Source organism: Salvia splendens, chromosome 17 (assembly GCF_004379255.2).
Source record: "Salvia splendens isolate huo1 chromosome 17, SspV2, whole genome shotgun sequence".
Classification (NCBI taxonomy): domain Eukaryota; kingdom Viridiplantae; phylum Streptophyta; class Magnoliopsida; order Lamiales; family Lamiaceae; genus Salvia; species Salvia splendens.
The window spans coordinates 24362354-24378776 of NC_056048.1; the positions used below are offsets into that span (position 1 = coordinate 24362354).

Below are 16423 nucleotides of genomic sequence, written 5' to 3' on the forward strand. Positions count from 1 at the left end.
TATTTATTTCTTAAAATAAAATTAACAACGTTCAAATTCCTATTTAATTGATTTTAGGCTTGTATAAACTTTAATTTGAACTTTAATTTAATTAAATTTAGATTTAGTCGAACAAATAAGTTTACTATTAGAATTAATCGAATAATTAAAGATACTTTAATCTACCATTCAGTTAAATTAGTCAATTAAATAATATGTTTAGTTGAACAGTTTAATTATATTTAGATTTAATTTAATAATTATGTTTAGATTAGATTTAACTTAACGATAAACATTTAATTCATATGGACATTTTGTTAAATTAAACATTTAATTTATATGGACATTTGGTTTCATAGTAGATTCAATTTATCTTATATCCAGTTGTATTCTATCATCTCTTGCAAGATTTTAGTACTGTACATGTTAGTGATGGACTGATGGTACGACAAATGCCATTTTAGTAACATTTTTCTTTCTTAATATTATAAGATTAAATTATAGATTAAAAAATCTATTTATAAATTTAAAATATATAATGAATCTTAGTTAATTTTTAAAAAGAAAAATTTATACGATAAGTGTATTAGTAAACTCAATTAAAGAAAGTCAATCTAATGGAAATGATAATAGAACAAATCAATCTACTACATTTTGCATTCTAATTTTTAAATGTAATTGAACAATCAAGGTGAATTTTAGATACAAATGAACAATTGAATATCGATTAGTGAATAACTTTAATTCAAATTTTAAAATGAAGGAATTATCCAATTTAATCTAAAATTCACATATAATATGTAATTGAATCTAAACACTATTGAATTATTCTATTTTGAAATAAGATTCAATTAAATTGAGTAGTAGTATTAATAAAAATTCTGGAGTGTATCAAATTAATTCATTTACCTTTTATAGTTTATTTTCAACTGTGGTTGGACAATTAAGGTAAATTTTATATTCAGATGAATAATTCAAGTGAATCTAAACACTATATATTCAATTGTTCAATTGAATTCTCTAATTACATCTTATAATTAAGTGAATCTAAATATTATTGAATTGCTCAGTTGATTCTATGTTCAGCTAACTCTAAGTTCGATTGAATAGTTTAGTTACATTTTATAATCAAGTGAATCTAAGTACTGTTGAATTGCTCATTGATTATATGTTCAATTAACTATTTAATTGAATTATATACTTACATCTTATAATCAAGTGATTCGAAGCACTATTAAATTGTTCAATTGATACTTGATAGTACTATATTCAATCAACTCAAGTGTAGTTGGATTATTTAGTTAAATCTTATAATCGAGTGAATCTAAACACCATTCAATTGTTTAATTGTTTCTAAGTTCAATTAAACTTTGTTTAGTCGAATATAGCTTCAGTTATATATCAAACTAATGTATATTCGATTGAGTAATTTGAATCCTTAATTTTTTAAATTTATGTATTTGTTTGATTATATAATGATCTTTATTGTTATTTTTTAAATAAAATCTTAATTATTATCGCCATTGCATTATCCACACTTAAGTAAATAGTACCGTCGAGAATATCATTGTCGTTGTGACTTTTTTCCTACTCAAAAGCGGTGTCAAAATACGTGGCTTGAGAATTACAACTTGTCTCAAACAACGATGTTTCAATTTGAAATTTTAAGGTAAAATTATAAATTCCATGAATAAAAAGTCTTATATAATCAATGTTTAACTAAAAGTAAGTGACAAATTTTTACCTCATATAATTAATCAGTTTATTCTGAAATTATTAAAAGATAAACTGTTAATGTTTTAAGGTCTATTAACATTATTTTTGAACTTATGCCATCACTCATGTTTATTTATGTTTAATAAAATAATTGTAAACTATTACAGTATTATACTTTATAGTATTATGTTATTTATAAGTGTTAATTTTTACATTTACTTATTATTATAAGCTCTTTAAATTGAAATAATTAAAACAATTTTTTTCAGTAGTTGGGAATAGAGAATAGTAAGTATGGGCCCAACTCCCAATACATCTTCTTCCAGCTTCTAGTTTCCAATACTTTACGCCATATATCTTCTCCTTAAATTATGATAAGGGTATACAAGTAAAATCAACAATTACTAAAACAGAAAGAAAAAAAATGATTTTTTCAAATTTTCGGTTTAATACTACTTGATTTTACTTTTGTATCATTTTCATTATTTGTTGCTCAACATGTTAATGCTGCTCTATCGTAGTTTTTGCTCAACTTATTACTACTGTCATTTTTTGATTGTTGCTCAACGTATACAGTAATTCGTGATATTAATATGTTTTACATAATGGAATTCAAAGATAAGTACCAACTCACAAGTTCATTCACACGCATATAAGGTTATATCGGTAATTCTATTTCTTTTTATATATGTAAATGGACTAAATTAACTTTTTATGTCCATTTAGCATCACTCTTTAAGTAAACCGGTTCTTTTTGCTATTAAACTAGTTTATAGCTGGCCATAACGTGGCCACGTAGCTTTTCCCCTTTTTTTCCCTTTTTGTAAGTAACAATTACAAGAAAAGAATGATGAGTCAAACAACTTTCTTACATCAATAGTAGTTTTATATTTTAATATAAATATAATCGACCACAAACCCTAATCCACTAGTTATCAATTAATATTTTGAGGTAATTAAGTTATTACTCCATGTTTAGAAAAAGAAGAGTGTTGTTTGAAGAAACATAGAAGAGTAGTGGAAATGGAAAAGGAAGTTTAGGTAGCAATCTCATGATTAAAAATATGCACTAAAGAAATTGAAAGAAAAGATTGCAAGTTGAAGCATAAATTAGAAGTGCTGAATTCCATGCAACAATGAATGCACTCTCTCTCCTTTCCCAATTTTAATCATTATATACTGTGCCCTCACATTCACATTCACTTCTTCTTTGTCCCTTTTCTTCTCTCTCTCATCTTTGTTTTTTGGCCTTTTCTTTTTATGGCTTTTCTACAAAAACTATTCTCAAATTCATCTCTCTCTATATGATTCGATTTTGTTGTTAAATTATTAGATTTTTGTTGGGTTAATAATGGATAGTAATTTACAAAAGAAATCTACGAATCCGAGGCAAAATCAAGTATTCCTTCATGAAAATTGTAATTGAATATCTTAATATTGTTAAGGACAAGAGAAAATAGAATTTTATTCGAAGTTATTCTAATTTCATATTAACATAAAAAAATTGTAAAATAATGGCGGATTAACTACACTAAGAGAGTGTTAGATTATCCGAAATTAAATTAATTTGATATTATTATCTAAGATTGAATTGCCTAAAAATAGTTGCGATAGATTTTATTCTAAATCCACCGAACATATAATATTAAGTGACTAAATCTTATATCACTATATACTCACACCTCCGTCCCAAAAAAATATTGACATTTGAGACGACACGTGAATTAATGCACAATTGGTAAAGTAAGAGATAGAAAGAAAAAATAATTATATTATTATTTAGTAGAAAGTGGGACTTATCTTATTATAGAAAAAAAGTTACTAAAAATAGAAAAGAATATTTTTATGAGATATCTAAAAATAGAAAATGTCCTTATTTGTATGAGACGGGTGAAATATCTATTTTAGTAGTACTACTATACTATTGATGGAGAGATAAAAATGATTGAGGCTATTCTAGTTTGAAGCAAGGTTGCATCATGGGCTCATGGCTCTATAATAGTACATTTCTTTTTCTACACTATTTATTGCATTTCAAAAATACTCGGTACAAGTTAGTATTACATATTTGCTCATGAATAAATATTCTATTTTGACATGACATGAATTTAAAAAAATACATAAAACTGAGGTAGAAAAGATTAGTAAAAAATATGAGTCATATATTCTCCGTCCCGCTTTAGGAGTCTCGGTTGATCAATTTCGAGCTTCCCGCTTTAGGAGTCCCGATTGGGATAAACTAATAAAAATGCCTACAAAGTAAGTAAAAAAGTGTTAAAAGTGGATCTCAACATCCACTACAACATTTACTACTTATTACATAATCAATTAAAAGTTAGTCCCAATATCCACTACAATATTTATTTATTACACACTCAAATACTTTCTTAAAACATGTGCCCGACTCAACCGGGACTCCTAAAGCGGGACGGAGGGAGTATCAATTTTATAATAAAATGTAAGAAAATAAATCCATGTAAAATCTATTTATTAAAAATAGTAATCTTGAAATAAGAGTAGACAATTGAAATAATACATGGACATATCGAAATGAAAATATGAAACTTTAACAACTGAGTGTAGAATGTACGAAATTCAACATATTTGAACAATATGCTAGCCAATTTTTTTCAAGCTAAATTAAAATCTGGCATCAGAAAACAAATTTTACACATAGTAAGCATCTACTTATTCATCCAATTTAGGAATTTCAAGTTGACTTTATATGAGTTTTAAGAAATTAATTTAATGAGTAATGAGCGAAATACGTATTAAAATGTGAATCTACTTTTACATGCTTATTGATTTCATATTAAAATGAATTTGTGTGAAACAAATTAGTAAAATATAAATTCGTTTACCAAAAATAACAAAATTTGGTTGAAAGTTGAAACTTTATTAAACTTTTATTTGGGATCCAAGTAGTATTAAATTTTGGGAAAATGCAGCAGATATTGTAATTTTGATGCAATCACATTTGTTTAAAACTTCCGACATTTGGCTTTTAGAAGGTTGAGATATTTTTTGCAAAATGCACCCAAAATTCTGGAATTCATCTTTGAATTCTAATTTCTAAAGTTGCACCAAAATGCACAAAAATGCACATCACAGTAAAATTCAAGGTGCACAAAGCAGAGATTGCATTTCATTTTCACAACAATTTAACAACATAACCAAACTGATTATCAAAGTTGAGAAATACTACAACAGAGCATAGCAACGCATTGATCACAGAGTTTCAACAATCCCAATCAATTCAAAACAGCAATAGTTCAAAACAAACAAGGACAGATAGATAGCATATCCAAAAGATAGAAATGGTCTTAGCAAGTTATACATAATAATGTCATCAGTTCACCTTATTAATCTACCTTTTTTTTGTTTTGATGATAAGAAAGAGCAAGTAGAAGAAAAATTGATTTACTGGCCATATTGGATACATTGATCGGCCGTACCCGAACCACATTTCCAATACAAAAAGTCGACCATCTTGATTGTTCCAGAAGCAGAAGCTAAACCGATGGATATCGAAACAGATTCACATGCTAACTCAACGTTGTGCAATGAGTAGAACTCCTCCGGATCAAGCATTTCTTCCTTTTGCGTGATGTTTATCTTCTCCAGAGATTTTCCATTCTCAAGGAAGAATCTGATAAGCTCTATCAAGTTCTTCAGGCCGCCGCCCGTGAAAATCTCAATTTCTTTCAGCTTGTGCGATATCATAGGGACGTTGATTTTCCTGGACTCCCAACTGATTTTCCAGGGGTGCTGAAGCATCATCAACCATATTAGTTATAAACATACACTCTACATGCTTCAAATAATATGGTATCACACAATCTGTACCTCAGTGAATCGGATAGATAGAGCTTCAAGATTACGAGAAAGCTGGAGTAGCTTTATTAGACCCTCCATATGGTCCCCCGTGAATTCCATACAAACCTTCAAGCTCCTCAGACTGTCGAGAGGACTGAAGTCGCCAGCATATTTTTGAAATTCAGGAGAGTAGTACTAACAAAGAAGAAAGCACATGATAATTAAATTTACAGATCTGAATATCCATCACCAACTCGTACGCAACTTATAAATATATAGTGATACACACAACTAAAATAAATACCCTTAAAATCTAGCAAATTTAACATAGTGTTGTGAAGTGAATTATTCCAAATTCGTTCAATAAGAAGTTTTTATAATGGACATCACAGTACTAACAGAATGTTCAATCACTCAAGCTGCACAAAACTACCACTAACATGACTCTAAGCTGCACAAAAATACCACTAACATGTCTCTAAGCTGCACAAAATTGCCATTAACATGTCTTTAAGTTGCACAAAAATACCATTAACATGTCTTTAAAATGTACAATTATGTCAAAAGTATTGCAGAAATTCAAAATTAGAAGATAAAAAATGATAGTAATATACTACTACCATTACTATAGTATTTAATCTACACATACCAGGACAAAATTTGGCGACACTGATAACTCCCGGACATGACGAATACCAAAAACCATAGCACCTAAGTCCCCTGGTGTATTTTGATATCGGAGCTCAATGGAGGCATTCTTCAAAAATAGCATATCTGAGGATTGACTAAGCTGTAGCACTGGCCCGATATACCAGAAAGATACAAGGTTTGGAGTATGAAGTTCCAGCTCACCGTCGAACATGCACCTATAATCCCACCAATAAGGGCCATTGTTTACAAAGTTGAAAGTCCTAAGCTTATTGGCAGAAATATTGAGATGTTTTCTCATCACAAAACAACAATATTCCAGAGATAAAGTTTCAAGAACACCACAATCACTGAACACATTCTCAGCTATATCAGAATCATCAAACTGGACCCCAACCAAATTTAGGGTCTTGAGATTTGAAAGGCTTGCCAACGGTTGCAACTCAACCAGACTATTCACGCCCTGTATAAATGCATCAACGTGAGTTGGTACACCACAATGAACTGGACACTGCAGGATTCCATATCCAGTAAAAATATCAAGTTCTTGGACTTCTTTCAAGGCGCAAAGATATAAAAGCGAATCAAGCTGAATGGTATCACAGGCTTCACAGTAGAGCCGCAGTCTACAAATGGGTGATCTGATCACAATAGCGCACTTGACAAATACCCAAAATTTTATCACGCATTCATTGTAACTCAAATTTAGGAAGCGCTCCTGGTTCCAGAAATCTCTAAAATCGAAGTTCAAGCATGGTGTCGAATGCCAGAAATATCTCCATTTTCTTGACAGCACGCCGGTTTTCACAACTTCATTCATGCTGAGAAATGATAGAATGTGGTCCAGGATTTCAGAGGGCAGACTACTTAGCCTGTCATGACATTCCTGTTCAATAATTCTTTCGTTCTCAGTTTGTGTCCATTTTATATTTTTAGTCGCCATCTCCATTTCTTCAAATGCAGCAAATAGTGCACTTATCCCTGCAAACAATAGAAGAGCTCTTTATTCACCATAAAGATTTTTGTTTAATACCCACGATAAATTAAAAGACTAAAAATACCCTCAGGCTCCATTCCATTTCATGGAATTGAAGTCTTCAATTCCAAATCCAATGTTTGGTACCACAAAAAAAATGGATTTGGAATTGAATTACATATCCAATTCATCCCAATCCCACAATTTGAATTCCATATCAAAGGTAGATAATTAGAATGCCAAATAGCTATATAACTACACATACTACACACAAATTGCACAAACTGCACACTCATTGCACACACACACTTGCACACACTGACACACACACTATATAATTTCTTCAAACTCTATTCCATTTCAATTACATCATTTTTACCGAACAAAGGATTTGGTATTGAATTATAATTCAATTCCTTCAAATTTAATTGATTGAATTCCAATTCCAATTTCAATTCCGTGTACCGAACGGACCCTCAGAAAAAATTGAATCCAAAAAAGAGTCACTGTGAAAATTTATCATCCAGAGATAATATCCAGATTGAATACATGCTATATAATTTCTTTCTCATACATTTCAACCAAGATTTTTTTTGGAGAAGTGTATGGTGTTCACATTTTAATAACTAGATCCCATAACACTGTCGCTATACATTAATACCAAGCCCCAAAAAAACTCAACATAAATGACCAAATTGCCAAATGCATATAAGAAATGTTCAACAAATACAGATCCAAATCTGGATATGAACAACAATAACAGATGCAGATTGATAAAAAAACAGTCAATGAATTATAAAGGCTCATGCAGTGATGAATATCTAAACAATCAATTGATTTACATTTTATAGAAATTAAATTTAAATCAAAATGATCTTAAATTGGAGGCAAATGTATTAAATCCGTACAAAAAATTATTCATAAGACAATTATCTTAACAAGGAACAACACACTACAAATGAAAAGACTATCTTTGACTTCTCGAAAAAACAAGAGCGGGGATAAGGGGGAGGTGGGGCAGAAAAATTCGCTGTAAAAATTTATCATCCAAAGAAAATATCCAGATTGAATACATGCTTTACTTTCTCATATATCTCAACCAAGATTTTTTTGGAGAAACGTATGGTCTTCACATTTCTATAACTGGATCTCATGATATTGTCGCTATACATTAGTACCATGCCCCAAAACAAAAACAACATAAATGACCAAATTGCCGAATGCCTAAAAGAAATGTTCAACAGATACAGATCAAAGCCTGATATGAGCAGCAACAACAGATGCACATTGATAAAACAAACAGTCAATGAATTATAAAGGCTCATGCAGTGATGAATATCTAAACAATCAAAAGATCTACATTTCATAGAAATACAATTTAAATCAAAATGGTCTTAAATTGGAGGCAAATGTATTAAAATCCGTACAATTAAATACTTCAATAAAGATAATTATCTTAGCAAGAAGAAGCTCACTGCAAATGGAAAGATAATTTTTGACTTCTCGAGGTAACCTAAAGTGGGGAAGAGAGGGGACGGGGAAGAAAATTCAGCCAATTGAGTAGCGGAGGTAACAATGTTTCACAATTCACTAAAAATACCCCCAGGCTCCATCCAGTACCATGGAATTGGTACCGTAAAAAAATGGATTTTAATTGAATTACAATTTCAATTCATCCCAATTCCACAATTTGAATTCCAAATCAAAAGTAGATAATTAGAATTCCAAATAGTTATAAATTAGGCATCTTCAGACATTGCACATATATTGCACACAATACACACACATTTCACACACATTTCACACACATTGCACATGGAAAGACTATTTTTGACTTCTTGAGATAACCTATAGCGGGGAAGAGAGGGGGCGGGGAAGAAAATCCAGCCAATTGAGTAGCGGAGGTAACAAGGTTTCACAATTCACTAATTATACCTAAAGAAAGAATATTTTGACAATGCGGATACAGCCCCTCCTCCGAAAAAGTTACTAAAGAAAAAGTTGGATACATCAACTAAATAAATTTAAAAGTGAGAGTACATAAATAGGAAGAAAAATCTGACATGGATCATGGTATTTACCACTGAGCCGTATCACATGAATGTGATTTCATTTATGCCAAGTTGCCAACCAATGTGCTGTATTTGTTACTCCATTAGTAAAAGCTCTACCCTATTTTATTTTACCGGAAAATACTAATTATGTATCTAAATAACACGATCTACATTTTACAGAAATAAGATTTTAAATCAAAACAATCTTAAATTGGAAGCAAATGTATTGAAATCCATACAATTATATAATTCAATAAGATAACTATCTTAACAACAAGAAGCTCACTGCAAATGGAAATACAATTTTTGACTTCTTGAGAAAACCTATAGTGGGGAAGAGAGGGGGTGGGGCAGAAAAAGTCACTGTCAGAGATAACATCCAGATCGAATGCATGCTTTACTTTCTAATACATCCCAACCAAGATTTTTTTAGGAGAATTGTATGGTGTTCACGTTTCTAATACATCTCGAGAAAAAGTCGCTATACATTAATACCATGCCCCAAAACAAACTCAACATAAATAACCAAATCACCGAATGCATATAAGAAATGTTCAACATATACAGATCCAAGCCTGGTATGAACAGCAATAACCGATGCAGATTGACAAAACAAACAATCAATGAATTATAAAGGCTCATGCAGTGATGAATATCTAAACAATCAAACGATCTACATTTTATAGAAATTAAATTTTAAATCAAAATGATATTAAATAGATACAGATCCAAGCCTGATATGAGCAGCAATAACAGATGCAGATTGATAAAAAAAACAGTCAATGAATTATAAAGGCTCATGCATAGATGAATATCTAAACAATCAAATGATCTACATTTTATACAAATTAAATTAAAATCAAAATGATCTTAAATTGGAGGCAAATGTATATAAATCCGTACAATTAAATAATTCAATAAGAAATTTATCTTAACAAGAAGCTCACTGCAAATGGAATGACTGTTTTTGACTTCTCGAGAAAACCTATAGCGGCGAGAGGGGGCAAGGCAGAAAATTCAGCCAATTGAGTGCGGCAGTAACAAGGGTTTTCTCCAATCAATATTTATACCTAAAGAAAGAAGATTTTGACAGCGCGGAATTTTGACAACACGGAATTTTGACAACGCGGATACAGCCCCTCCAAAATAGTTACTCCCTCTGTCCCACTTTAGGAGTTCCGGTCACTTTTGCACACCCGTTTTGTAAAAATCATAATAAATAGTTAAAGTGGAGAAATGACAAAGTAAGAGAGAGAATAATGTTATTAAGACTCTTCTCAACATTATTCTCTTTCTTACTTTACCATTTCTCCACTTTAACTATTTATTATGATTTTTACAAAACGGGTGTGCAAAAGTGACCGGGATTCCTAAAGTGGGACGGAGGGAGTACTAAAGAAAAATTTGAATCCATCAACTAAATAAATGTAAAAGCGAGAGTACATAATATGGAAGAAAAATCTAATATGGATCATGGTATTTCCCACTGAGAGATATCACATGAATGTGATTTCATTTATGCCAAGTTTCCAACCAATACGCTGTATTTGTTATTCCATTAAAAGCACTACCCCATTTTATTTTATCGGCAAATACTAATCATGTATCTAAACAAACGTGAGATGAATATGATTGAGTTAATAACTTACTGAATTAGCAATAACAGGCTATTAACAGCCAATCAGTATGAGACCATAAATCATTCTGATAATGTTTTTCAATGTCACTAAATAATGGCTTTACTACATTATTATCTGCAAAATAAATAAAGAAAATCCTCTGCGTCTAATATCCCTTCTATATTTTGGAACCCAGAGATGTTTAATGTTTCCATAGACTCTCAATGGTTACAATTGAATATCTCAGGAGTTTATTCTCGTAAATTATAAATCCAAAATAATTTAGAAATAGACTATCAAATGTCATTCAAAAACAAAATACTTCTGCTGAGCATTTCAAATATATTAAGCTGAATCTAACCAAAACATGAAAGATACAGTCTCATTTTAATTTTAGCACTTGCACTTGCACACCCATGCAAAACAAAGATAGCAAAGTCTATCATACAAATTAAGATATGATTAAAAATATGTAAAAACTTTCACATGTATGAAGTTGATGTCATAATTTATTAACTAAGAGCTAATTGTGTTGTATTCTGCCAAGTAATGTAATTTAGCTTGGTTTTTGTAGTTTATGTGTCCTAGTACACCCATCATCTACTGGATAAAAATACAGGAAACGGAGAAAAAACTCCCTCAATTAGTAACAGTTAAACTAGAAAATGTATGATAAAGAAAGGATAATCAAGGAAATGTAAACTACAGTTGGAAAACAATAAGAAACACTATTGGCATAAATTTTTGGATCCTTGAATGGCTAGTCTATCTCTGTACTTGTTTTGCAAATATCTATAAGTAATGCATTGTTACATAAAGGTTGTCTGTAAAAAAAAGTAGGAAACAAGTTAGACTAAAGGAAAGAGAATTAACGAGGTAAACTGGACAGAAGAATGGATACTGGACAGAGTCAAATTTGATGTGAAGCAGACATACCTTAGGAAGAAGAATGGATACTGGACAGAGTCAAAGCCTTCACATCATCAAGCCCAATCAACCATGCAAAACAAGGTAAGCGGTTTTTTCTATCCACCCTTATACCACCACGAGGTAAACATAAGTTGCAGGTACATAACGCCATGGCGCATACTAGATACGACATCTATTCGTAGATCCAAGAGTGAAGGCTGCTCCTCCATTCCGCGATCCCCTCTGGGAACCATAGAGCAATCTCCTTCCTTCCACTCTCCACAGCATCACTGCCATGAATCACATTCCTGCACAGCCAATTCAGTCAATACGCAACTACAGTTGGAAACATTGAGGAAAGGAGCGTGCAACAAAACAGTGTGAATTATCAGAGCATTATAAACAAGTGAAGGCTTTTGTGATAGTTGTATGAATTATCAGAGCATTATATTACCTGCCAATATCAATGGTGTAGTCACCACGGATGGTGCCAGGGGCAGACTCAGCAGGGTTGGTGGCACCAATGATCTTTCTCCCCGTGGCTACAGCATTCTTGCCCTCCCACACAATGGCAACAACAGGGCCCGAGACAATGTACTCAAAGTAGCCATTGAAGAAGGGCTTTGCAGATAAATCAGCATAATGCTTCTCAGCAAAAGCACAATCAACGACCATAAACTTCAACCCTGTTTCCAAAACAGATGCACTACTTAAATCTATATCTCTAAAAGTAAGATAAATCTCAAAGCATATCACCACTTATTCATTTTAGATGGGGTGGCAAGCATATAAATTTACAAAAATAAAATCGCACAAATCTCAGGTGTGTTACATCTCTAAGTACATAATTAGTGAAATCAATCAACAATGAGTAATCACAAAACAAAAAATTTAAATTATCACTAAAACACCGCCAGAATCTTAAATTGTAAAACAATGCCAGAAAATGATTGAGGCTATTCTAGTTTGAAGCAAGGGTGCGTCATGGGTTCATGGCTCTATAAAAGTAGTACACTTCTTTTTCTGCACTATTTATTGCATTTCAAAAACCACTTTTACAAGTTCAATAAATATTTCCTCGGCTCATGAATAAATATTCCACTTTGACATGACATGAATTTAACATAAAATATAAAGCATGTTCCATAGAAGTTTTAAAAGAATATAAGACAATAACAGGTGGGGGAAGTACGAATTTTTTGACACATTTTTAAAAATATTCTGGCCAATCTTGTGAATATTTTTTTCAAACTAAATAAAAACTTGGTACCGGAAATCAAATTTTACACATAGTTACTTATTTATCCCGAATTAGGAATCTCAATTTGACTTTATATGAGTTTTAAGAAATTAATTAAATGAGTAATGAGTACAATAAGTATATGGAAAAAATATCGAAATGTGAATCTACTTTTACATGCTTATTAATTTCATATTAAAATGAATTTGAGTGGAATGAATTTATAAAATATAAAGTCAATTACCAAAAATAACAAAATTTGATTGAAAGTTTAAACTTTAATATGGGATCCAAGTAGTATCAAATTTTGGAAAATGGATTTAGATCTCCGGTAGCACCTCAGTAGACATTGGGATTTTGATGCAATCACATTTGTTTAAAAGTAAAACTACTGAAATTTGGATTTTAGAAGGTTGGGATATTTTTTGCAAAATGCACCAAAAATTCTGGAATTCATCTTTGAATTTTAATTTCTGAGGCGCACCAAAATGCACTAAAATGCACCAAAATGCAAAACACAGTTTTAATTCAAGGAGCACAGAGCAGAGATTGCATTTCATTTTCACCAGAATTTAACAACAGATTCAAACTGATTATGAAAGCTGAGAAATACAATAACGCATAGCAATGCATTGATCAACAATCCAATCAATTCAAAACAAACAAGGACAGATAGATGGCATATCCAAAAGGTAGAAATGGTCTTAGAAAGTTATAAACAATAATGTCATTTGTTCACCTTATTAAGCTACCTAGTTTTTGTTTTGATGATAAGAAAGAGCAAGTAGAAGAAAGATCGATTTACCGGCTATATTGGATAGATTGACCAGAAGTACCCCAACCACATTTCCAGAATGAATAGTCAAACATCTTGATTGTTCCAGAAGCAGAAGCTAAACCGATGGATATAGAAACTGATTCACATGCTAACTGAACGTTGTGCAATGTGTAGAACTCCGGATCCAGCATATTTTCCTTTTGCGTGATGTTTATCTTCTCTAAAGATTTTCCATTCTCAAGGAAGAATCTGATAAGCTCTAACAAGTTCTCCAGGTTGCCCCACGTAAAAATCTGAATATCTTTCAGCTTGTGCAATATCATCAACCCTGGGACATCAATTTTCCTGGACTCCCAACTGATTATCCCGGGGTGCTGAAGCATCATCAAGTTATATCAGTTATAAACATTCACTCTACATGCTTCAAATACCCCCAAAACGTATGGTATTAAACAATATGTACCTCAGTGAATCGGATACATAGAGCTTCAAAATTATGAGAAAGCTGGAGTAGCTTTATTAGACCCTCCATATGGTCCCCTGTGAATTCCATACAAACCTTCAAGCACCTCAGACTGTCTAGAGGACTGAAGTCGCCAGCATATTTTTCAAATGCAGGAGAGTAGTACTAACAAAGAAGAAAGCACATGATAATTACATTTACAGATATGAATATCCATCACCAACTCCATAAGATATACTAGTATACACTTAGAATCTAGCAATTAACATAGTGATGTGAAGGAAATTATTCCAAATTTGTCCAATAAGAAGTTTTTGTAATGGACATCACAATACTAAAAGAATGTCCAATCACTCAAGCTGCACAAAAATAGCATTAACATGTCTTTAAGCTGCACAAACTATTAACATGTCTTTAAGCTGCAAAAATACCATTAACATGTCTTTAACATCTCTATTACATGAGCTGCAACATCCACCCTCCTTTAATTTTTAAATGGTATTATAGCGCTATAGTAAATTATCTCAAGTAATATGATAAGGTAAAACTGAAAAGATCACAATGTTCAATTATGTCAAAAGTATTGCAGAAATTCAAAATTAGGACAAAATGATAGTAAAATACTGTATTGCTATACTATTTAATCTACACATACCAGGACAAAATTTGGTGACACTGATAATTCTTGGACATGACGAATAACTAAAACCATAGCACCTAAGTCCCCTGGTTTATTTTGATATCGGAACTCAATGGAGGCATTCTTCAAAAATAGCATATCCGAGGATTGACAAATCTGTAGCACTGGCCCAGTATACCAGAAAGATACAAGGTTCGGGGTATGCAGTTCCAGCTCACCGTCGAACATGCACGTATATCCCCACCAATAAGGGCCATTGTTTACAAAGTTGAAAGTCCTAAGCTTATTGGCTGAAATCTTGAGATAGTCTATTGTCGCAAAACAACAATATTCCAGCGATAAAGTCTCAAGAACACCACAATTGCCGAATACATTCTCAACTATATCAGAATCATCAAACTGGACTCCAACCAAATTTAGGGTTTTGAGATTCGAAAAGCCTGCCAAGGGTTGCAACTTAACCAGACTATTCACACCCTGTATAAATGTGTCATCGTGAGTGGGTACACCACAATAAACTGGACACTTCCGGGTTCCGTATCCAGTAAAAATATCAAGTTCTTGTACTTCTTTCATAGCACAAAGATATAAAAGCAAATCAAGCTGAAAGGTATCACAGACTTCACAGTAGAGCCGAAGTCTACAAATGGGAGATCTGATCACGATAGCTCGCTTGACAAATACCCAAAATTTTTATCACGAATTCATTGTAACTCAAATTTAAGCAGCGCTCCTGGTTCCAGGAATCTCTAAAATCGAATTTCAAGCATGGTGTTGAATTCCAGAAGTATCTCCATTTTCTTGACAGCACGCCGGTTTTCACAACTTCATTCATGCTGAGAAACGATAGAATGTGGTCTAGGATTTCAGAGGGCAGACTACTTAGCCTGTCATGACATTCCTGTTCAATATTTTTTCCGTCCTCAGTTTGTGTCCATTTTCACAACTTCATTCATGCTGAGAAACGATAGAATGTGGTCTAGGATTTCAGAGGGCAGACTACTTAGCCTGTCATGACATTCCTGTTCAATATTTTTTCCGTCCTCAGTTTGTGTCCATTTTATATTTTTAGTCAAAATCCCCATTTCTTCAAATGCAGCAAATAGTGCACTTATCCCTGCAAACAATAGAAGAGCTTTATTCACCTAAAATATTTTTGTGATACCCACAATAAATTAAAACACTAAAAACACCCTCAGGCTCCGTTGGTATCATGGAATTGGCCATGCGGAATTGGAATAGGAGCCTTTAATTACGAATCCAATGTTTGGTAACGCAAAAAAAATTGGATTTGGAATTGAACTACAATTCCAATTCATCCCAATCAGTGTTGTTAGGGTCGCGGGGCGCCCCGGGGCGATGAGGGGGGACCCCGGGTCGCGGGGCGATGGGGCGACGGGGCGAGAGACCCACGAATCGGGACGCCAGAATAGCCGAATGATGATTATATTTGTGTCTCTTTTATAAGTTTGTTGCTTGAATGTTTATCACATCAAATAAATCTACATACATCATTACTCCATATTAAAAAAAAGAAGATTAGACAAAAAAATATAAATTTTTAAACAACATAACATAACTAAAT

The 16423-nt window shown here is 32.2% G+C and overlaps 2 protein-coding genes across 2 annotated transcripts; both read right to left on the reverse strand.

Annotated features, from left to right (window-relative positions):
* Positions 1–4991: 4991 nt before the first annotated feature.
* On the reverse strand, positions 4992–11913 carry LOC121774665 (F-box/LRR-repeat protein At4g14103-like). Its single transcript, XM_042171518.1, has 4 exons — positions 11745–11913; positions 6161–7140; positions 5542–5706; positions 4992–5463 (listed from the first exon to the last, which is right to left on the reverse strand). Exons 2-4 carry the CDS (start codon positions 7106–7108, stop codon positions 5116–5118), a joined length of 1461 nt encoding a protein of 486 aa, XP_042027452.1. The 5' UTR covers positions 7109–7140; positions 11745–11913; the 3' UTR covers positions 4992–5115.
* A 352-nt stretch (positions 11914–12265) lies between these two features.
* Positions 12266–15477, reverse strand: LOC121774666. The gene is made up of 4 exons (XM_042171519.1): positions 14854–15477; positions 14199–14363; positions 13763–14109; positions 12266–12403 (listed from the first exon to the last, which is right to left on the reverse strand). Exons 1-4 carry the CDS (start codon positions 15412–15414, stop codon positions 12382–12384), a joined length of 1095 nt encoding a protein of 364 aa, XP_042027453.1. The 5' UTR covers positions 15415–15477; the 3' UTR covers positions 12266–12381.
* Between the last annotated feature and the right edge of the window lie 946 nt (positions 15478–16423).

Excerpts from the sequence above, each read along its gene's own strand:
- LOC121774665 (XM_042171518.1), bottom strand. The coding sequence starts at position 7,108 with ATGGAGATGGCGACTAAAAATATAAAATGGACACAAACTGAGAACGAA. Across the intron at positions 5,707-6,160 it reads TGTCGCCAAATTTTGTCCTG|TACTACTCTCCTGAATTTCA; the intron begins GTATGTGTAGAT and ends CTTCTTTGTTAG. Across the intron at positions 5,464-5,541 it reads TATCTATCCGATTCACTGAG|CACCCCTGGAAAATCAGTTG; the intron begins GTACAGATTGTG and ends ATGATGCTTCAG.
- LOC121774666 (XM_042171519.1), bottom strand. The coding sequence starts at position 15,414 with ATGAAAGAAGTACAAGAACTTGATATTTTTACTGGATACGGAACCCGG. Across the intron at positions 14,364-14,853 it reads TGTCACCAAATTTTGTCCTG|TACTACTCTCCTGCATTTGA; the intron begins GTATGTGTAGAT and ends CTTCTTTGTTAG. Across the intron at positions 14,110-14,198 it reads TATGTATCCGATTCACTGAG|CACCCCGGGATAATCAGTTG; the intron begins GTACATATTGTT and ends ATGATGCTTCAG.